General features: G+C 42.0%; 2 protein-coding genes across 2 annotated transcripts in view; both read left to right on the top strand.

Annotated features, from left to right (window-relative positions):
• Nucleotides 1-3,524: 3,524 nt before the first annotated feature.
• RB195_026308 (uncharacterized protein) overlaps nt 3,525-19,397 on the top strand; it is a gene marked incomplete at both ends in the record, with an annotated part of 42,111 nt that continues 26,238 nt past the window's right edge. Inside the window, 5 exons of the mRNA XM_064214803.1 lie at nt 3,525-3,834; nt 3,891-4,102; nt 4,322-4,445; nt 4,744-4,926; nt 5,014-5,186. Of these exons, the coding sequence (XP_064070685.1) occupies nt 3,525-3,834; nt 3,891-4,102; nt 4,322-4,445; nt 4,744-4,926; nt 5,014-5,186 (1,002 nt within the window). Of the gene's footprint in view, nt 3,835-3,890; nt 4,103-4,321; nt 4,446-4,743; nt 4,927-5,013 lie in introns of the transcript that reaches the window.
• On the top strand, nt 8,114-8,524 carry RB195_026309 (uncharacterized protein; the record flags this gene model as incomplete). Its single annotated transcript, XM_064214804.1, has 1 exon — nt 8,114-8,524. One exon carries the CDS (start codon nt 8,114-8,116, stop codon nt 8,522-8,524), a length of 411 nt encoding a protein of 136 aa, XP_064070684.1.

The raw sequence follows: 19,397 nt of genomic DNA, 5'->3' as shown, positions 1-19,397 counted from the left end.
ATTAGGAAGGGATGAGCGGAACCTCGTCGGATCGAACAATATGCAACTATATCTCAGCATTTACGTTTTCTTGTTATGTCAATGAGGTTTTGATGAAACTTTATTGGTGGCCTGACGTTTCGACAACCTCGTCTTTATCGGAAGTCTGGAAATGGTTCGAGGTCTTTGATGCTACGCATATCCCACCAAACTCCTCCTCTTTCCTTGCGAAGCCTCGATAAAGGATAAAAAGGATAAAGTTTCTGGCGTTAATCAATCCTCTTGAGATGCGCCACCACGTTCACTTCAATTCAGAATCGTTTGAATTTTACGAACGTGTAACTGGCCTATACAATGATTTGCGGTGGCTAGCTGATGTGTAAAGTCACTGCTTTTATCCTCCCAGACAAGTCTGGTACCAATTTATCGACCTCGGAGGGATGAAAGGCTTGGTGAGCACTAGAGCGGACTCGAACCTCCGATCGATAGTGCAGGAAGCAGGATCCTCTACCGCTACATCACACCCACCCCCGAAGCTTCGATATCGTTCTAAATACAGTATGCAAAAACTCCAAAAGGAAAACAAATTGACCAGTTTCATCGACTAACGGGGCAGGTGATTACAGATTGTTACCCAAGGCGAATGAGATCTACCCACTGTGCAGTATTCTTAAGCACTGTGTTTGGATAGTGGAACAGCATGTGGGACAATGTTATTGCTCACCGAGTGTTACGAATAGCATAAAGTCTTTGGTAATTGATAAGCGCTCAATTCTGTTATTTATGGATGGATTCCTCGCCTTCCTAACAGGTAATTTTTTCTCGTAGGCTAATAACGCACTCTCTCTCTCTCTCTTTCAAACTCATTTTCATCATGTTTCTCACTCCTGTGGCGCCTTAGTGGTGTCATGGTGTCTCCACGCCTTTTACCAGCGAAATGCTCTTTGATACGCAGGCTCAGCACCCTTCCAGCTTCTCCGATATAGAAGTCATTGCATGCCAGGAATTCTATCTGGTAGATTACTGTGATTACTGGGATCTTCGTGCAATCTTAATTTTTACTGAATGGACAAACAAAACACACGCCGATGCACACTGCATATCTTAGAGTCTACTACGAACTAAGTGTCGTTTGATGCTGTCGTTCGAGATCTTCACTAATACAACACATCTTGCAACTGTGCCCGCTGCAACTTGTTGGATTGTTGTTCGAGTCCCATCTTCGCATTTGCGTCGATTCCGACAATGACCACCTTCTGGTTTCGTATTTTAGACATTAACGCATTGAGTTCATGATAGAAGGCGTCTTTACTGTTGTCCTCAGCGGTTTCTCTAGGTGTGCGGGCACTTACGATCCAGATTTTACGTCCTCTGCGATCTCACAGTCGTACAAAGGCGCATCTAGACGACGTTGAGTCAAATTCCTCCACCAGGTTGTTGTGATCTTCACAGCTGTCGCGCAGACACCTACTTTCTTTTCTCAGCAGTTTGAAAAGAGATCAAATGGAGTTTAGTGACCAAAAAAGCTCAGACTTTGCGCACAATGATAGGTCTGGATGATCGCGCGAATAACTTCGTCATAAGAGGGACAACAGAAAACCTTTAGGCAGCTTTTTTTAAAGAAAAGGTTTGCGCTACAAAGCAGTGATACAGCTGTTTTTTTTTTACCTTCTAGACTTTTTGAAAAATTCCAACTCTTCTTGGATGTGTCCCATTTAACTTTTGAGAGAACCAGACGGTCCGGAAAGGAGAAATCTTGCACATAGGGGTTTTCTTATTCTCTCTATCCAAATATATGGCTGATTTTTTAAACTCATTTTTCTGAAATGGAAAAACATGCCAGGATCCCAATTTCTTGCTCGCGCAGTAAAAGCTTGTGGTACTGGATTTGTGGTCTGGGTCACCGCCGCTTTTCCAAATTTTTGATGGGTCAATGATGACGCCATTTTCCCACCTTCGTCATATCAAAATTACAAAAAGATTAGTAAATAGGGGAAAAGAGCGACATAACTATTTCTTGGGGCAAAGTTTCTTCTCTGAAAAACTACCTAAAATTTCCCTTTTATTTTTTTATGACAAAGTTATTCGCGATTCCCAGACCTTACATTATGCGCAGAATCCGAGCTTTATTTTTGTCATTAGATTCCAGGCGATCCACTCTTAAACTACTAAAAACTATGCGAAATTAAATTCTTCATCTTCTAGAAGTGATTTCAGCTTTCTCATCCTTTTGCAAAAATTTGGCTCAGCCGGGTGTCGAACCTGTTTCGACCCATTGCCATATTGAAGGAAAAAAATGTTGATTTTTTCGTTGTTGTTTTTTTTTCGCCATTGCTCTGTAGTTCAAGCTATGTACCTGATTCTTCTCTTTTTCATCGTATTTTGTCTTTCAACCAGTATTTAAAGATAGTAGATTTTAGAATAAGAATAGAATAGAACAGAAATGAAAATATTTCAATACTAATATTTCAATAACATTTCAGCAAATTTGCTTCTGCTGCTACTTAGTGTTTCTTCGCTTCTGTCAGCTACCGATTTTCTCACTGTCATATATATGCTCCTTGGCTAATTTCTGACTTTTCGTTCTTGAAACAGATGAAATTTCCAGCTTATTGAATTGGTAGCAACTCAGGACTGTCGCACTCTCATCCATGACTACTGAAATTCGATCTTGTCGTACAAGGGAAACTCTACGAAAAGAGGATATAATTCACCTACCACTTCCTAATTCGGTCACGTTATCGGTACCAGAATCGAAAATTCTCTGATTACAAAATATCTCTCATATGACTGAAAGCCACGGATCTCTCTCACTAGAAGGGTCACTGCCGGTCAGTTGCGAGGCTACGGTCCCCGGGTAGCGGGTAGGGGGCTAAGCGCCAACCAAAAGCGACCTTGTGCTTGCCCAGAGGAACGGGTGGATTCAGTGATGGACTGCCTGTTTCTGCTAAGCCAGGATTGAGCTTGTACCCCGCAAGTCTGTCCGGCCGAAAGCTTGCAATCAAGTAACTGGGAGGTGCAAGGGAGGCGGTTTGAAGTTGCCTCCAACAAATAAACTCCACATGTCCATTCCGGGAGAACGCAACGCTCTCCCAAAAACTCATGGGACTAGAAGCTTGCAAAATGTCCATGGGTTTTAAAATTTTACGCAGGTCACAGTGATAGAAAAGAGTCTTCTGATTCCAGAGGAAAGTCTGGTACGGTAGCGCCAGGTAAGACATCGTTGCAGGGTCATATAGGCTACCGAAACGGAAAAGGACTAGGGTGACGATCTGTACTTACAACTCACGTACGTTTGCATCGGAAGAGGCCATCGAAGGTCTGATGAAACAAGCCAAGAAGACTAAGTACGACGTCATCGGACTGACCGAGACGAGACGACACCACTCTCTCAACGCCGTATATGAAACTGGAGAAGAACTGTTCTTAGGAACATGCGACAGTAGGGGTGTTGGTGGAGTTGGAGTCCTCGTCAACACGAGTATGACAAAGAGCATCGACTCTTTCGAGCAACTTTTGAACAACAACCGGACGGACGTCTGCGGATGAGAAGATGTGGTCCAACGCCTGCTTTGACTATCTTCGTCGCTTACGATCCAACATCAAGTTGCGAAGAAGAAGACGTCGAAGCTTTCTATATGGACCTGGAGAAGTTCTGCCGAGAAGATCATGCCTTCTACAAGGTCATAATTGGCGATTTCAACGCCAAAATTGGCCCAAGAAGAGCGCCTGGGGATATTCATATCGGGATCCAATCTACAAACTACTGTCTGTCATTTACTCAGTCTTTACAAGAGAGATCCTTAATAGGATTGAAAAAGTCTTGGATGAAGGACAGATATGCGAGCAAGCAGAGTTTTGAAAAGGGTTCAGTACGATTGACCATATACACATCGTTTCAAAACTCATAGAAGTATCACGAGAGTACAACATGCAGCTCTGTCTCACTTTTATCGATTTGAAGAAAGCCTTCGATACAGTTGAGACCGAAGCGGTCATGGAAGCCTTGTACAACCAAACCTTCCCTACTCCGTACATAAAGATGCTTCGTGAGTTGTATAGCAACTTCACAACCAAAATTTCTTCACTCTACAATGATATCGTAATCGACATGAAGAGAGAGGTTTGCCAGGTTGACAGAATTTCACGCAAAGTATTCAATGTCAATCCCAAAAATACGATGCGAGGATTGGAATGGAATAACATAAGATTGAAAGTTGACGGCCCGCAGTTACACCATCCCCGTTTCGCTGATGACATCGTTCTGATAACATGAAGCATCAATCAGACAGACCGGATGCTGGCCGAATTCGACAAAACATGTAAAAAGATAGGTCTTCAGCTGAACCTGGACAAGGCGATGTTATGTCGGCAGCTACACCATTTGTGCTTTGCTGATGACATCGCACTGATAACAACTAGCATCAGCGACGGGGAACGAATGCTGGACACATTCGACGAAACATGTGGGTGCATCGGTCTTCAGCTGAATCTGCAAAAGATGATGTTCATACATAACTGATGGGTCTCGGATGTCCCATTCACACTCAACGCAACGAATATATCGGAATGTTTCAGCAATGTACATCTAGGTCAGGAAATTAACTTGATGAACGACTTGATCTCCGAGCTGGTCAGGAGGAGACGAGCGGGTTGGGGAGCGTGTAAGAGCATCGTGGATTTAGTGAAGAAAACCAAGAACATCCGGCTCCATGCTCACCTCTTTAACACCACAGTATTTTTTTGCTCTGATCTGAGCTTCAGACACCTGGGCATTTCGCAAGCAGGAAGAAAACGCGGTGAACGTCGCTGAAAGCGCAGTTGAGAGAGTGATGCTAGGAGTATTCCGCGTCAAGCAAGTGAGGAACGGGATTCGAAATCCTCTCTCACATCAGGGACCGAAGATTAGGGACGCCGCCGCGTTTACCAAGGGAAGTAAAAAAAAAGGTTGGCCGGACACGTGATGCGTTTTAACGACAACCGTTGGACCAGAGCCGTGAGCGATTGGCCCCCCGCGACATTAACGCACTACAGGAAGACCACCGACCCAATGGTCAGATTTCTTCACGAAGTCCATCAAAGAAAATAATGATGCTATTCGTGTTCCACGGGAGCAGAGGAACCACTGGGCGACTCTGGTACGCGATTGGGGCAAATCGAAGATTACTGGCGCCCGCTCGACCAGTTCGAAGATTAACGGGAGTTAAGTATATAATCAACGTATTCCAGGTTTAACTATTCGCTCGCCATTCTTTTTTTAGATCTTCTAGCTTAAGCGTCGAAATACTATACAAGACGAAGAAAAGGTTTAGTCACTAGTATCCCATTCTTCCTATCATGCAGATCTACCAAATGTTGATTTTCTTAGTTTTTTTTTTGTGGTACATGTGGTAGCAGACCAAATGGTATTTATGCGAAAAATGTTGAACATTTTTCATCATAGAAAACATTAATATGAGATTTCTTCTTCTTGTGAAGCGACCTACTGACCGCCTTCCAACTATGCCCAATTACTATGTAATGTAAATATCATCACTCTATAGTGTAAAGCACAAAATTGTCCTTCTGACCCAAACTCCCATACACGGTAAAAGAGAAGTGAGAAAAATGTGCTAAAAATGTACTAGAAGGTTACGAAGTATTCCAAATCATTTAGGGAAAGATGCTCACATTGCTGGGTGAATAATTAATGTTATACAGCACACCCCCTCAGTCTCTTGTTCTTTACTAAGTGGTACGTCTCTAAAGGTAATTCGCTGCTGATCGAAACCTGTAGACAGCTGTGTAATTTGCTGTCTATTCTTGGTCCATAGTTGTGATCAAGGAACAGAGTATGTTTCGGATCCCTAGACAAAAATAACAACTTGTTTACGACGGTTCAACCTTTACATAGTACCCGTTTGTGTTTACCGTCAGTCAATCTCACCGAGATCACGAAGAAAACACCCATCCCAGAACCAGAACAATATTGCAGCTGTCGAGAAAACAAGACGGAAGAAAAGAACTACTAGATGAATTGCTTGTTACATAATAGATTGTGAAATATTGTGGAAGTAAATATGAATACAATGTTAGAAAGCCGTGTTTTTCTTCGTTTTTCTTTGTGATAATGCACTCCGAAATAAATTAGTTTCCAGCATTCGTTTGTTTCAGCATACACGTACAAGAAAACTATGATGCATAGTATGTTCGCCACCGAACGTGTATCAACCGATGAGCCGATTAGTGTATTGTACTTGCTGCAACACCTGCTTTTCCTCCGCTGAACACACAGTTTCTCTCTTTTTTGTCCAGCACCAATCAAAGGTGCATAGTGATCACACGGCTGAACGCATTCGACACCGGCTGGATGTAATTATGTAGATGATCAATTCTGAGTTCTTGTCATTCTCATTAAGAGACCTTCACTGGAAAGTTTCAGTCATATGAATCTTGTAAAAACTATCAGCTCGGTTTGTCGTAGCGAAGAAAAAAATTTTGTTTTGTCCTTGTTTGCACGACTATTGCATAGTGCCTTCACGACCTGAATTTCGCCATTCTACAAGAACGTCATTATCGATATGAGAGTTGTCAAACAAGGGGACGCAATTTAACCCCAAATATTCACGTCCATTCACGAGAATACAATGCGAAAGCTGTAATGAGACGTCATGAAATTGAAGGTTAGATTGCCGAACATAAAGAAAGATCTGAACCCCGAGCTAGGTAGGAGAAAACGAGCGGTTTCAGCACCTATAAGAACATCGAGGATGTAGTGAAAAAGGCCAGGAGCAGCCGGCTCCGTGCTCACCTCCTTAACACCATCGTCCTTCCTCCCCTGACTTATGCTTCAGAAACCTTCACAAGCAGGAAGAAAATGCAGTCAGCGTCTTTGAACGCACAATCAAAAGAACTATGCTAGGAGTGTCCCGCTTCATACAAATGAGGGATGTGATTCGAAGTTCTATCCTACATCAGTGGTCAAATATTAGAGGCGCCGCCGCGTTTCCCAAGAAAAGCAAAATAAGATGGGCCAAATGCGTGAACCACTTCGACGACAACCATTGGACCAAAGCCGAGAGCGACCGGGTTCCATACGACATTAAGCGCGCTACAGGAAGACCGCCGACTCCATGATCAGAGTTTTTTCACAAAGTCTTCCAAGGAAAATTTTTTTGCTCTTCGCGTCTCACGCGGGAAGAGGAACCACTGGGCGACTCTAGCATGCGATCGGTACAAACAGAAAAATTGCTGGTGCCTACCCAACAAATTTTAAGGAGGGACGTTCGTCAGGTACCAGCAGGCGATTATCTGCAGCCGAATAACTGCCTGCAGAAAAGGCTGTCGGTAGATCAGAGCAGGGATATCTTAGTCCACCTATGTTCACTTAGCCACGCCCATCCATCACCACATCACTGAAGTCATGTGCCGTGTTTGTACTGCAATAACATGATATAGTTAACGTTTAGGAAGAAACAAACAAAGAACTTCAAAGAACAAAAAGGCAACAATCTAGCAACGTTGGAAGACGTAGATTTGTGATTGAAAAAACTATAGAAGATACAGACATAAATTTCCATTTATACATAGCATTTAATGCACGTAAGATACTGCAATAGTTTGTAGAAATTTCTACTCGTTTGCTTTACACAAATAAAATACTATTATTTTCTACTTCTGGGATTTCGTGTGCAATCGTTCGATGTATCTCTATACGTCAGCGATTGATACTAAGTCCAGAAGCAATTTCAGCGATAGCGTGCCTTGCGGGGTATGTTTCGCACCTAAGAGGGTCGAAGATGGACGATGTGAAGGGCGGGGCGCAAGGCAAACGCAGCGCAATGCCCTGCTGACGCTATTAACTGTTGCGCAGCGCAATTAACGATCGCCGTTGTCAGTCGTTTACCCTAAGGATGGGTTGTCGCGGAGGCTGCGGGTACCTAACGATACGCACCCAATTCTAAGAGCAACGGGAGTCAATATGACCAAGGTGAATACGTCAGCGTGGAACTGTATGAGCTGCGAAAGGTGACCACGACCTCACGCCCAGAGAAGGCAGAGAAACGATGAAGGAGGACTGCGGGCTGGGACTGCGGACTGCAGGGGGGGGGGGGGGGACAGCTGATGAATCAAATCACTGTTTTTATCCTACCAGATGTACGTGGTAATAATATGTCGACACCGAAAGGATAAAAGGCTTGGTTACCATAAGGGTGTTTTTGAAGTATCGATCGCTCATGTTTTCTCAGTCGCACCTCCTACCAACAATGCTACACGCGCCCTTCGCACGAACAAAGATGACCACTCTTCAGATCCCTGTTTGAACAACTACACCGTCAAGAAAGAGGATGGAAAGGTCGTTCTCGAATTCTTTTCTGATCTCCCCGACAGTCATGTCTACTTGGCTCCTCACTATTTCACTGATGATGGACATGTGATCCTAAACATTCTCCATTCTAAAGTCCGACATGCCATCGCATGGTCAAACATCGCACTCCACCCGGTCCTGAGAGTGAAGTCTGAATGTCTGAAAGACCTATCGCCAGTTCTTATCAACACACGGTAAAGCTATTCACTCGTTATATGTCGGAATGCAAGGTTTCCAAACAATGGAAAACCAGCAAAACCGTCCTGTTGTATAAGAAGGGTGACCCATATGACATCGAGAGCCATCGCTTAACCTGCTCACTGTCTGTCATCCACAAGCTCCTTACACATTTTGATCACATTCACACCATTTCAAAACTCATGGAAGCATCGCGATAGATCGGTCTTCAACAGAATCTGAGCGCGAAGATGTTCATGAGAAACGGATGGGCTTCTGATGCCCGATTGACGCTCAACCGAACTAATATATTCGAATGTTATAGTGAACGACCTGACCTCCAAGCTGGGCAATAGGAAACAAGCGGCTTGAGGAGCTTATAAGAGCATCGAGGTTGTAGTGAAGAGGACTAAGAACATTCTATTCGAACCTATTTGACACCTCTGTTCTTCTGCTTTGACCTGAGCTTCAGAGACCTGGACATTCCGCATCAGGAGGAAAATGCTATCGACGTCATAGAACGCTTTATTGAAAGGGTGATGCAATGAGTATCCCTTTTTTTAGGAAAAAGGGGATTCAATGTCTAACTCCACGTCATCGATCGAAGATCAGGGAGGCTGTCGCATATACCAGTGCGAGTAAAACTAGGTAGGCCGAACATGTAAGGCGTTTCAACGACAATCGTTGAACCAGAGCTGTGAGCAACTGGACACCAACCGGTAGCAAACGTACCGCCAGGGAGACCGTCGAACCGAATGCCAGACCTCTTCACAAAATCCTACAAAGATATGATGTTTTTCGAATCCCCGAAGAAGATAAGTCACTGGGCAAACCATGCTGACCTAATGCTAACCATACGCCGCATTACCGGCTAAGATATAATTCACGAGGCACTAATTTTTTCTAAGAATCAGGCATATCCACTGGAATTTTGTGATGTGAGGTCAGGTTTGTAACCTACCAGGAGTAGGAAAAATCCACACGTGAAAAAAGGGGGAAGGATGTCATATCTTAGGGGATGATGAATTGTTCTGGTTGAGGCATTTTAGAAGATAAATTGCAAATATTCTTACTTTCCAGCCTCTGACGAAGGCGACAACGCCGAAGACAAGCTGTAATAAAGTTTGTTAACAATCTTGGCTGTTGCTTAGATTTGACTATCGACAAGTTGCAATCTCTATGCCATGATTCAAGGAAGGACGAACTTTCGCACTTCTAGAGGGAAGGATGCATCTAATAGCTTAAAATTTCATTTATGGGTACTTTCGTTAAAAACGGAACATTTCAGCTTCCAAAAGACGAAGATTTTCGTTATCCTTTATCCGGGCAGAGGGATCTTCTGTATCTCTGACCTCTTGCAACTTATGGGAAGAAAAAGAATTCATTTCACAAAATTTCTAAACTTACTGAAGGTAATATCTGGACAGCTCGTTCCCGTTCTCTTATTGGAACCCCACACAACATGGCATGTACCTTTAGGTAAATTGTTCTTTAATTTGTTCGGCAATTCCTACAAATAACACCACTCTTCTTTACATATTTCCTCACAACTGTGTAGGTCTGCGTCTCCATAAAGGCTGAAGCGTGACCTCCACTGGATGCCACTGGACACATAATGTTTCGGAGGTATTCAGATTAGTATTTAGAGATAGTACAGAGTATAGATTAGTATTTAGATTCCGTCGAGACCCTCTTTACCGTTCTCCTAAAGAATAATTTCATAAAAATAGAGCTGAAGTTTTCGAACTCTGTAGTTCTAGTTCCAGAACTTTTTTTCAACTCAAAACAATTAACTCAAATTCATCATCCCGACAGTTCCTGTTATGGAAAAAAATGTCCAAATTTTAAATCAATTTAAACTTTTCTTTCCATAAAAGAAACTCCTGGGACGAACCTCGTTAACGTGTGACTAAAAATAATCTGGCCTATCACGTCTTTCATATGCGTCATTACATTTGGTGACAGTGGTTCAGTTTTAAAATGTTCACATGTCACGCGGGTTCGCTTCCCGCTCATGCAAGGTTTTTCATCTTTGTGAAGTATTTTCGTGAAACACATAGAAAAACACATAGAGAGACTAAGCCCCTTATTATCATGCTATATAATAACGCGCTTAATCCGTGTGTGTGTGTGTATGTGTATGTGTGTGTGTTTGTCTGTGTGTCACGAAAATACTCCATAACGATGCAAAACTCTGCATCGGTGGGGTGCTGAACCATAGCCATGAACCTGATAGGGGAGCACTCTACATTTCCACCACTGTCCAGATTTGCATTTCTATGTATGTTGGGTTTGATAGGCCAAGATAGTTTCTGTCATACCTTAGTGAGGGTAAATAAACTTTTATGTGAATGTACATTTCCAAATTTACAAACTATCATGTCATATAATAACTGACTTATTCTGTCACGTGTGTGCGTCAGTGTGTGTCTCAGTCAACAAGTTCCAAAAAGAGAGGAAGAAGAATATCATGGCGTCGGTTTGATGCGCTGGAGCTCCAACGCGGTAAAATTAGATGGGACGGGTCCTACGACGTCGAATTCGTGTCCCTGAGCCAGAAAACCATGGAGTGGGGTGAGACGGGTCCCTCTGCCTCGAATTGGTGCGCGGGAGCCCCAACGGCAGAATGGGTTTCTATGACTCATTCGCGTATCTCTTTCCAAGCATATTCCCCTGATGTTGCCAACATCCTTTCTTCACGAAATAGAAACACACATACAAACGGCTGCTTAGATACAATACAAGCCAACACACGTTGACGTGGTCTGACGAAGAGTTTTATCTTAATGAGTACGCTGATGATATTCACCTCATTTCATGTTAGCACATCATTCTGTGCTGATAGTTGAGAGCGGAGAAAACTCATAATTCGAATAATGTTTCCAAATTGTTGAGGTTTCAGAGAAACATAGATGTAAAATCAAGTTTGATTGTTCTCCAAATATAGTATATTATTTCTTAAGGATCGGTCAAGGCGAGCGAAGTGGACACTACAAAAAGTCTGAAGTCCGGCTTTAGCCGGACGTTCATTTCTATTTGCTGAATACGTCTTGAACTGTTTCTGTTGCTAGAAGGCATCTAGAATCCAGCATTGACTACAAAAAAGCCGGAACATACCTCTCTCCATAGTTCCGGACATCTAATTTAGTGCAGTTTGAAGTTTTTTCCTAAATTGGAAATACAACAGCTAAGACGATAAAGTTTGATAGCAATCTTGTCCCGTGCTTTCATGGTCCATGATTAATGTTCGTAATCTGTGCAGTTTTTTTTTTTTTTGTAAGAACGACCATCCCAGTAAGAGTAAAGTTCACGTCGAGCGCAGCCGCAAACGCAATTGTTTCTTTCGCTTGTTTTTATGGGCTTCAAGTTGGTTTGAAATGACCTACATACACATATATGGGGTACAAATTGTCTAATTTGTGTAAAAACTGGTTTCAGAAGATAGATCAATCGCGTGAGGTCTTCGCATGTGTGAAGAAAATTTGATATGTACTTGTTGGAAGTTTGCAAATAGATTTGGAAATTGAGGATACGTCTAGACGGTGGGATTTTTCAGCTGTGAGATTGACTTGTTTACACCTTTTTTTGTGGAAGTTGTCTCTGTGCGTTTGGCTACAGCCTGGGTGTGACACATTTCTCTAAGGTTTTGCTAGTATATACTGGCTGTTTGGAACCACATGCTACGGAAATGAACGCACACGACGGCTTAGTACAGCTTTCAACACAATCGCAGGATTGTAGAGAAGACACTCCGTTGTTATTTCATTCATTACTAGACTGAACTTCATTGTACTCTTAAGAGAAGCTTGCCGAACCGGTTGGCACTACAGAATTGATTCTCATTGAGTTATTCGAGCGATGCTATCCTATGGAGTTATTGGATCAAATGTTCAAATGCTATATAATTGGTGAATACGTCATCTTGAAACGAATGTCCTTTCAGAATTACTGCTTTCTGCTGGCCTATGTATATTCTCAGCAAGAAGTAAAAACCGAGCATAGGCAGGCGAAATACGATGGAACCGCGGAAAATCGCTTCTGAAAATTCGAATGAACCACTTCATTTTAGAAAAGCGACATTTGACCTAATAAAGGGTTGAAATTGCACTTATTTACTACAAAACTTCTCCAACGACTGCGAAAACATCGACGTACAAGTAAGCATTTTGGCCAAATCAGTGCATTCTTATTTTCTCACAAGCACACTGATCGAGATATTCTAGCGGGAGTGCACGTTTCCTTGCGACTGCGCGACACGTGTAACTACTCCCCACTGAGGTTTTAAGTGAATTAGGGCATGAAAAGTGACAAGGAAATTATTTCTGTTCCCAGATGATACCTCCATGTGCAGTTTGACAGGGATTTCTTAAGGTCTGCAGCACCATTTTTGTCACTAGGCACATTGTGCGCAGCCTCACTGCTTCAAACTCTTCTGTCGTGCAAACCTCACAGTATCAGGATGTTTCTGCGCATAGTACTACTCATGCTACGATATAGCGGTGAAACCAAGTGCTGCACGCATCCCCCGCACCCACCTGGTGAGACCGTTGCGGCCGCGACGCCGGTGAGGGCGCACTGGCGGTCGAAAATGCCGCTGGTTCGCGACGACGACAACCCACATGTGCTGTGTCCCGATCGATTGCGCTTGTTCTGACATCATGCAACAACTTAGGCTTCTTTAATTGATGTCCCTCCCATTATCTTCTCTCTTCAAGTTGATTCATATGTCATTACTTAGGCACCAGTCTGCTTGAATTTTACTTTGTAACTTGGCCTGGCTCTTTTTGAGCATTCTCATTGGTGCAATCACAAGAGCAGATAAAATTTGACCATTCTTTTCAGTTTGTAGTTCATTCGTCTCCAGAACTGAAATAGTATCTAGTATCACACTTCATTACTATCGCTTTTACGAATCATAGGTTGCTCGAAATGTTTCCAAATGAATTCTTATATTACTCTGATCTTTCTGATTACCTTGAGTTATTTACCTATCACTAATTTTCAATCACCACGTCGTTCTCCCATTATTCATAAGGGTTTGTTACTTACTGTCTACTTGACGTATTTGTGGTATTTCTAACCGCCGTAGTTCCAATTTTCGTTGTTTCTAACATTGTTCTGGTTATTCTAGGAAAAAAGAAAACAGGAAATTCTGTTAAAGCGTCGTCAGAATCTGTATTTCTCTCTCGTAGTTCTTCAAATACAATTCGAATAGAATAATCAAATACAATACGTACAATTCTCATGATTTTCAAGAGGTCAGATTTGGATCTTTTTGAGCGTTTATTCTGCCCAAAAAACCTGCTTAGAACTTTTCGAACTTTATTTAACAGAATAATTACCATTGACGGTGTTATTAATACAATTGGGTGCTTTCAACATCACAACATTTGAGAGAAACGATTACATCTTAGCACTACTTCCATCAGTTAAGAAAAATAGCAATTGCAAAACACTAGGGAAGTTCTACTCAATCGTGTAACACAGCATTTTGGCATGGTGGGTGCAATAATATAGTACTTTTCTAAAGTGAAGATCATCTCTTATTCTGCGCATGTCCAGGTTAAGGAGATCGTTGCTTGGGAGAAAGTCCCTTGATTCTTGAGATCCCCTTCAGTTGAGTCATGCTCCAAGTTGACTGCAATGTACGACGAAAGAAAAAGGAATTTACTCCAGAATAGTATAACAAGCGATGGCCAAAACACCTTCCCAGTTGCTTGTGATACTTGCTTATGTGAAAACTTAAACCATCACTCCACAAATCTGAGGTGGTACGGATTTCAGGTGGAGCATTCGTATACGGCATAGTAGATTATGGAGAGGGGGGTGATTTCGTCCATTTCCTACTAATTGCTGTAAAAAACGGCCCGGAAGATGCTGTGCGTGCACAAGGCTGGCGCGCTCCAATCGAACTCATTGTAGAAAATAGCGCTGCTCGAAGCCGCATCTTCCGGGCCGTTTCTTACGGCAATTAGGAGCAAATGGATGGAATCACCCTTCTCTCCATAATCTACGATCCCGTATACGAATACTCTACCTGAAATCCGTACCACCTCAGATTCGTTGAGTGATGCCTTTAACGACATAGTGAAAGGTACATAAGTGCTCTCAAATTTTAATTCTACATAATGGATACCTGCTTTACGTTGACCGACTCCTCCTTGGCACTCTCTCATCACGTCGTTTACTATCTGGAAGGACAAGACATAGTTGAGGGTGCTCACCTTCTTCTTCATTGAAGGGAGTTCTTATAGTGTTAAATATGATCTAATAGAGCATTTTCTCATTTCCGTTTGGGTCAGATCTCATACTTTTTTCTCTCAAATCAACAGAAGAAAATGTATAAAAACTTTTAGTTTCCATTTTCGTCTCCTATTTCAAGCACATTTCTTCCACCATAACGGATAGATATTAAACAGAATTCTCCCATTTTTGTATCGACACAAAATTTTGTATGAACGAGTCATCCGCAGTTAGTTCACCATCTAGTGCCTTCAAATTATTCTTTCTCGTAACGAGGTACCTTAGTGAATATATACTATCAGTGAACATCAATACGGTCCAACTGCTTTTTCTCGGCACACCTTGATACACTATTGAGTCAATTTTATTACTGCGATACACTTTTTTAATTGAATTTTTATTCCAATTTCACAATGTTTTCTTTGTATATCGTGTTGTTGTTCGCAATAAGATGCTGCACTTTCCTTTATCTTCCTTCGGCCTCTTCACTTCTGTATCTTTTTTCATATTATTTTTTGTTGTGTTGTGGTTGGGATTCCATTCCATTGAGGTGAAGAGGAAAGAGAAGAAGAGGAGTAAGCACGGAAAAAAGAGGAGAAGGGAAAAGAAGATGAGGAGAATGAAGAAGAGAATTTGATAGTGGTTCACTCTCTTTGAAAAAACTGGAAACAGAGCACATGTTTCACAAAGGCACGTATCGTTAGGTACTCACAGCTTAGGCGAAATGACTGGCGACGGTGATCGTTAATTGCGCAACGCAGCAGCTAGCAGCATCAGCAGGCCATTGCGTTGCGGCTGCCTCATATTCCGCCTATCTATGTCTCTCATCGTCTAAAAGGGTGCGAAACATGCCTCACAAGAGCATACTATCTCTGCTATTGCCTCTGTACGGAGCATCGATCGTTAGCGTACATATGAAACGATTGTACACGAAATACCGGAAATAGAAAATAGTTGTGTGTTTGAAGGAAATTAGGAAAAGGAGAAAATTCGAACAGTTGTTGCCTGATGAATTCAAGTCTGCCCACAACGCACACACAGATCCAGCTCAAAATTCAATCAAAGTGTGAGGTGATGAAAATCCTTTCGAATATACCGAAGTGCAAAGTTCCGCGCGTGACTGAAGGATTCGCCATACCACTTTGGACTCCATCCAAGAAAATATTAAAAACAATGCGGGAGGAAGTTTCGGCCTTTTGCATAAAAAGGAAACTAGTTCTTCACCATGAAAGCAAGGAGTGTTTGAAACATTGTTGAATGCTGGATGTTCTGTTGTATGCAGATACAGGCAACAAGTTTTGATCTGCAGAATACACGTCTTTGGAACTGTGGTGAAAGAGTTCAGCCTTATTATTAAGATAGAGAATTATATGACAATAGAAGTCGTTTTTAGAGGAGCGGACTTTAACATAGACATAGATAAAATAATTGTGGTATGACGAAATGCGAGAAGAGCGACTAAAAAATGACGTCTAAATGATGGTAATCCAAGCTAACATTAGAAAATGTCATATTTTACCATGTTTCGGAGCCGTAGTTCGATACAGGGATATAGTGACTAAACGTATCAAAAAAATTTTTCGACTACTACAATCATTAAGCAATAACCATTATAAAGCTCATCATTTTGGAACTTTGTCAGCTTTATGTTTTCTGGTGTTGTTTTGTTCTTGAAGGAATTTTCCACCTTTGTGCTTAATTTTCAGCATTTTTATTTTTTTGCGTTCTTTTCTCACTTTCTACACTGCTATGTTGTTGCCTTCTTGTTCTTTGAACCTTCCTAAAAGCCAACTCTATCATGTAATTGCAATACAAGCACAGCGCACGACCTCAGTGAGGGGAACGGTAAAGAGGTCCCGGCGGATTCTCCGCGAATGCCTACGAGGCATTACGTGTCCAGTGGATATATCGTTTTATACGCAAACATATTTCGATGAGGTTACGCTCCAGTCGTTTATGGAGACGCAGACAACCGTCTTAGATGCTCTTCTGGCCGCAGAGACGCAAAGAACTACACAGTTATAAGGAAATAGGTAAAGAAGAATGATGTGAGCTGTCGAAATTACCGAATAAATTAAAGAACAATTAGTTTAATAGAAGTGCATGCCATTTTCTGAGGTATACTAATAAGAGAACTGGAGCGCGTTTTGCTCAGATCTTACTTTTAGGAAGTCTAGAAATCTCATCAAATTCACTCTTTTTCTTACAAGAGGTCAGAGATATAAAGGGCCCATATATCCACAAATGAACTAGGCTACAAAAAAGCTTAAAACTTACAGATAACGATAAACCTCGTTCTCATCACTTTTCAAGGCAGGAATGTTTCGTTTTTGCCGAAAATTTTCATATACGTAATTTGGAGCTATTAGATGCACCTTTCTCTCTTATTTAAATGAGGATTTCTCTTGGCTCTGGTACAGTTACAAATTTGAGATAATCTCATCAAAAAAAAAAATTCCAGTGGATCTGTCTGATTCTTCAGAACAATTTAGTACCTCGTGAATTATAACCTAGCGTGATACAGCGTATGATGTCTAGCGGTAGGTGAGCAGAGTCAGCTATTCAGGTAGCACCGAAGGTAAATCTCTTTCCCACATCGCTTTCGCTAATTGCTCTGCCGATTCATGATCGGTGTATGCTCGAAAATTCGCCGTGACCCTCTTTACACGCACTCCCTCAGTGACATGATGATGGCCGGGCATGGCTTAAAAGCAGCATACCACGAATCTGGGGTGGTACGGATTTCAGGTGGAGTATCCGTATAGATCATGGAGACCGGGGTGGTTCCGCTCATCTCTCCTTGAATCACTGACCCCTGAGCGCTGTTTTGTACGATGCCTTCTGCTGCAACGCGCCACCCTTGCACGCGCGTCCCTTACTGCCTATCGGGGCAGTTCGAATTGATTTTCGACGAATCGCAGGGCGGAGGCGGCGCAAGGGATGAAGCGTGGCGTCGTATAAAACAGCATTCTGGAGGCGGCTGTTTGCAATAATGCAGGGAGAGATAAGCGGAACTACCCCCGTCTCCATAATCTACGACCCCGTGTACGAATACTCCACGTGGAATCCGCCCCACCTCAGTTTCGTGGTATGCTGCTTTTAATGATTACAGTTAGCGTAAGACATGCCTGCCCTGGCCTACCGACAGCATTTTCTGCAGGCACTTATTCGGCTGCACATAATCGACCGTAAGTACCTAACGTTTCATGAACGTTGCAGTAAGACGTCGAGATTTCGATAATTGATGGACCGAATTGTTGCAGAGGAAAATCTTAGAACTGTACCTAGAAGATTAACAAATTAAAATTACATATTTTCCAACAGTTTATACGTGAATTTAATGACATTTGATTCTAGATTCTACAATTCTAATTAATTTTAATTCTAGAATAGATTTTAATTCTAGGAAAATTTCTAGATTTCGTGAATGTTGCTCGCTTCTGGCTCTTACAAGTCATTAAAATAGAGTGTCAAGTTAAAGGCATCACCCCACGAATCTGAGGTGGTGCAGATTCCAGGTGGAGTATTCGTATACAGGATGGGAGACTACGGAGAGGGAGGTGATTCCGTCCATTTCTTCCTAATTGCCGTAAAAAACGGCCCGGAAGATACGGCTTCATTCGTTTTGGCGCACCATTTTGTACATGAGGTTCGATTGTAGCGCGCCAGTCTTCTGCGGCGCCGCATCTTCCGGGTCGTTTTTTTACGGCAATTAGGAAGAAATGGACGGAATCACCTCCCTCTCCGTAGTCTCCCAGCCCGTATACGAATACTCCACCTGAAATCTGCACCACCTCAGATTCGTGGGGTGATGCCTTTAACAAAACAGAGCATTTCCGGCATCTTCAGTTTTTTTGCAATCAGTGTAGATGATAAGGCTGCTAAAGCTGCTTGTGAGGCTTGTGTTGCACATGAAGCGTATCGAATAAGGCATGGAAAATTTTTAAAAAATTTGGAATAAATGAGAAACGACGAAAGAAAACATGAAAAAGAATAATAACAAGCACAGAAAAACTATTGAATGGTGGGAGCAAGTTGTTGGAAATTATAAAAAAAAAAACAAAAAATGGAGAATATACTCTTGATCAATTTGTAGTATTTTTGTTTTCAAAGAAAAAAAAAGCAGAGCAAACGAACGCAATCACTGTTTTCAAGTTTTCTCCATACACAGCAACAATTTCAGCATCAGCGACCTCATCTTCTCTACTAGATGAAAAAATGGTGTCGAAAGCGCTCCATTTTGTCCGCTTGTAACCACACCTTACTGATCTCAACAAAAAAAAGAAACAAGAATTAATAAAATTAAAAAAGGTTATAGTAAAATGCCGTGTGATGGGAAATTGTCTATCGATTAGTATATGACTTATTTCAAAATACCTGTTATTTTTATGTACTCTTTTCGTTTTGAAAAAAAAGCTCACAACTTATTCCTCAACCAAAAGATTTCGAGATAACCAGACCACCTGGAAAGAGGAGTTTTTGCATGTAGGTATTTTTATACCCTTTATCGAGTTGTTTTTTTTAAGAACAAAGTTCCTTTTTTCTGGAGTGGGAAACCTGCTAAAAAGCTGATTTTTGCTCGTGCGTGAAAAGTGTGTGTTCTTGAATTGTGTCTAATTGTGGTCGTTCTTAATTATGATGTATTTATGAA

The sequence above is a fragment of the Necator americanus genome, chromosome X (assembly GCF_031761385.1).
Source record: "Necator americanus strain Aroian chromosome X, whole genome shotgun sequence".
Classification (NCBI taxonomy): Eukaryota; Metazoa; Nematoda; class Chromadorea; order Rhabditida; family Ancylostomatidae; genus Necator; species Necator americanus.
This window is presented reverse-complemented; position numbering and strand designations above follow the sequence as displayed.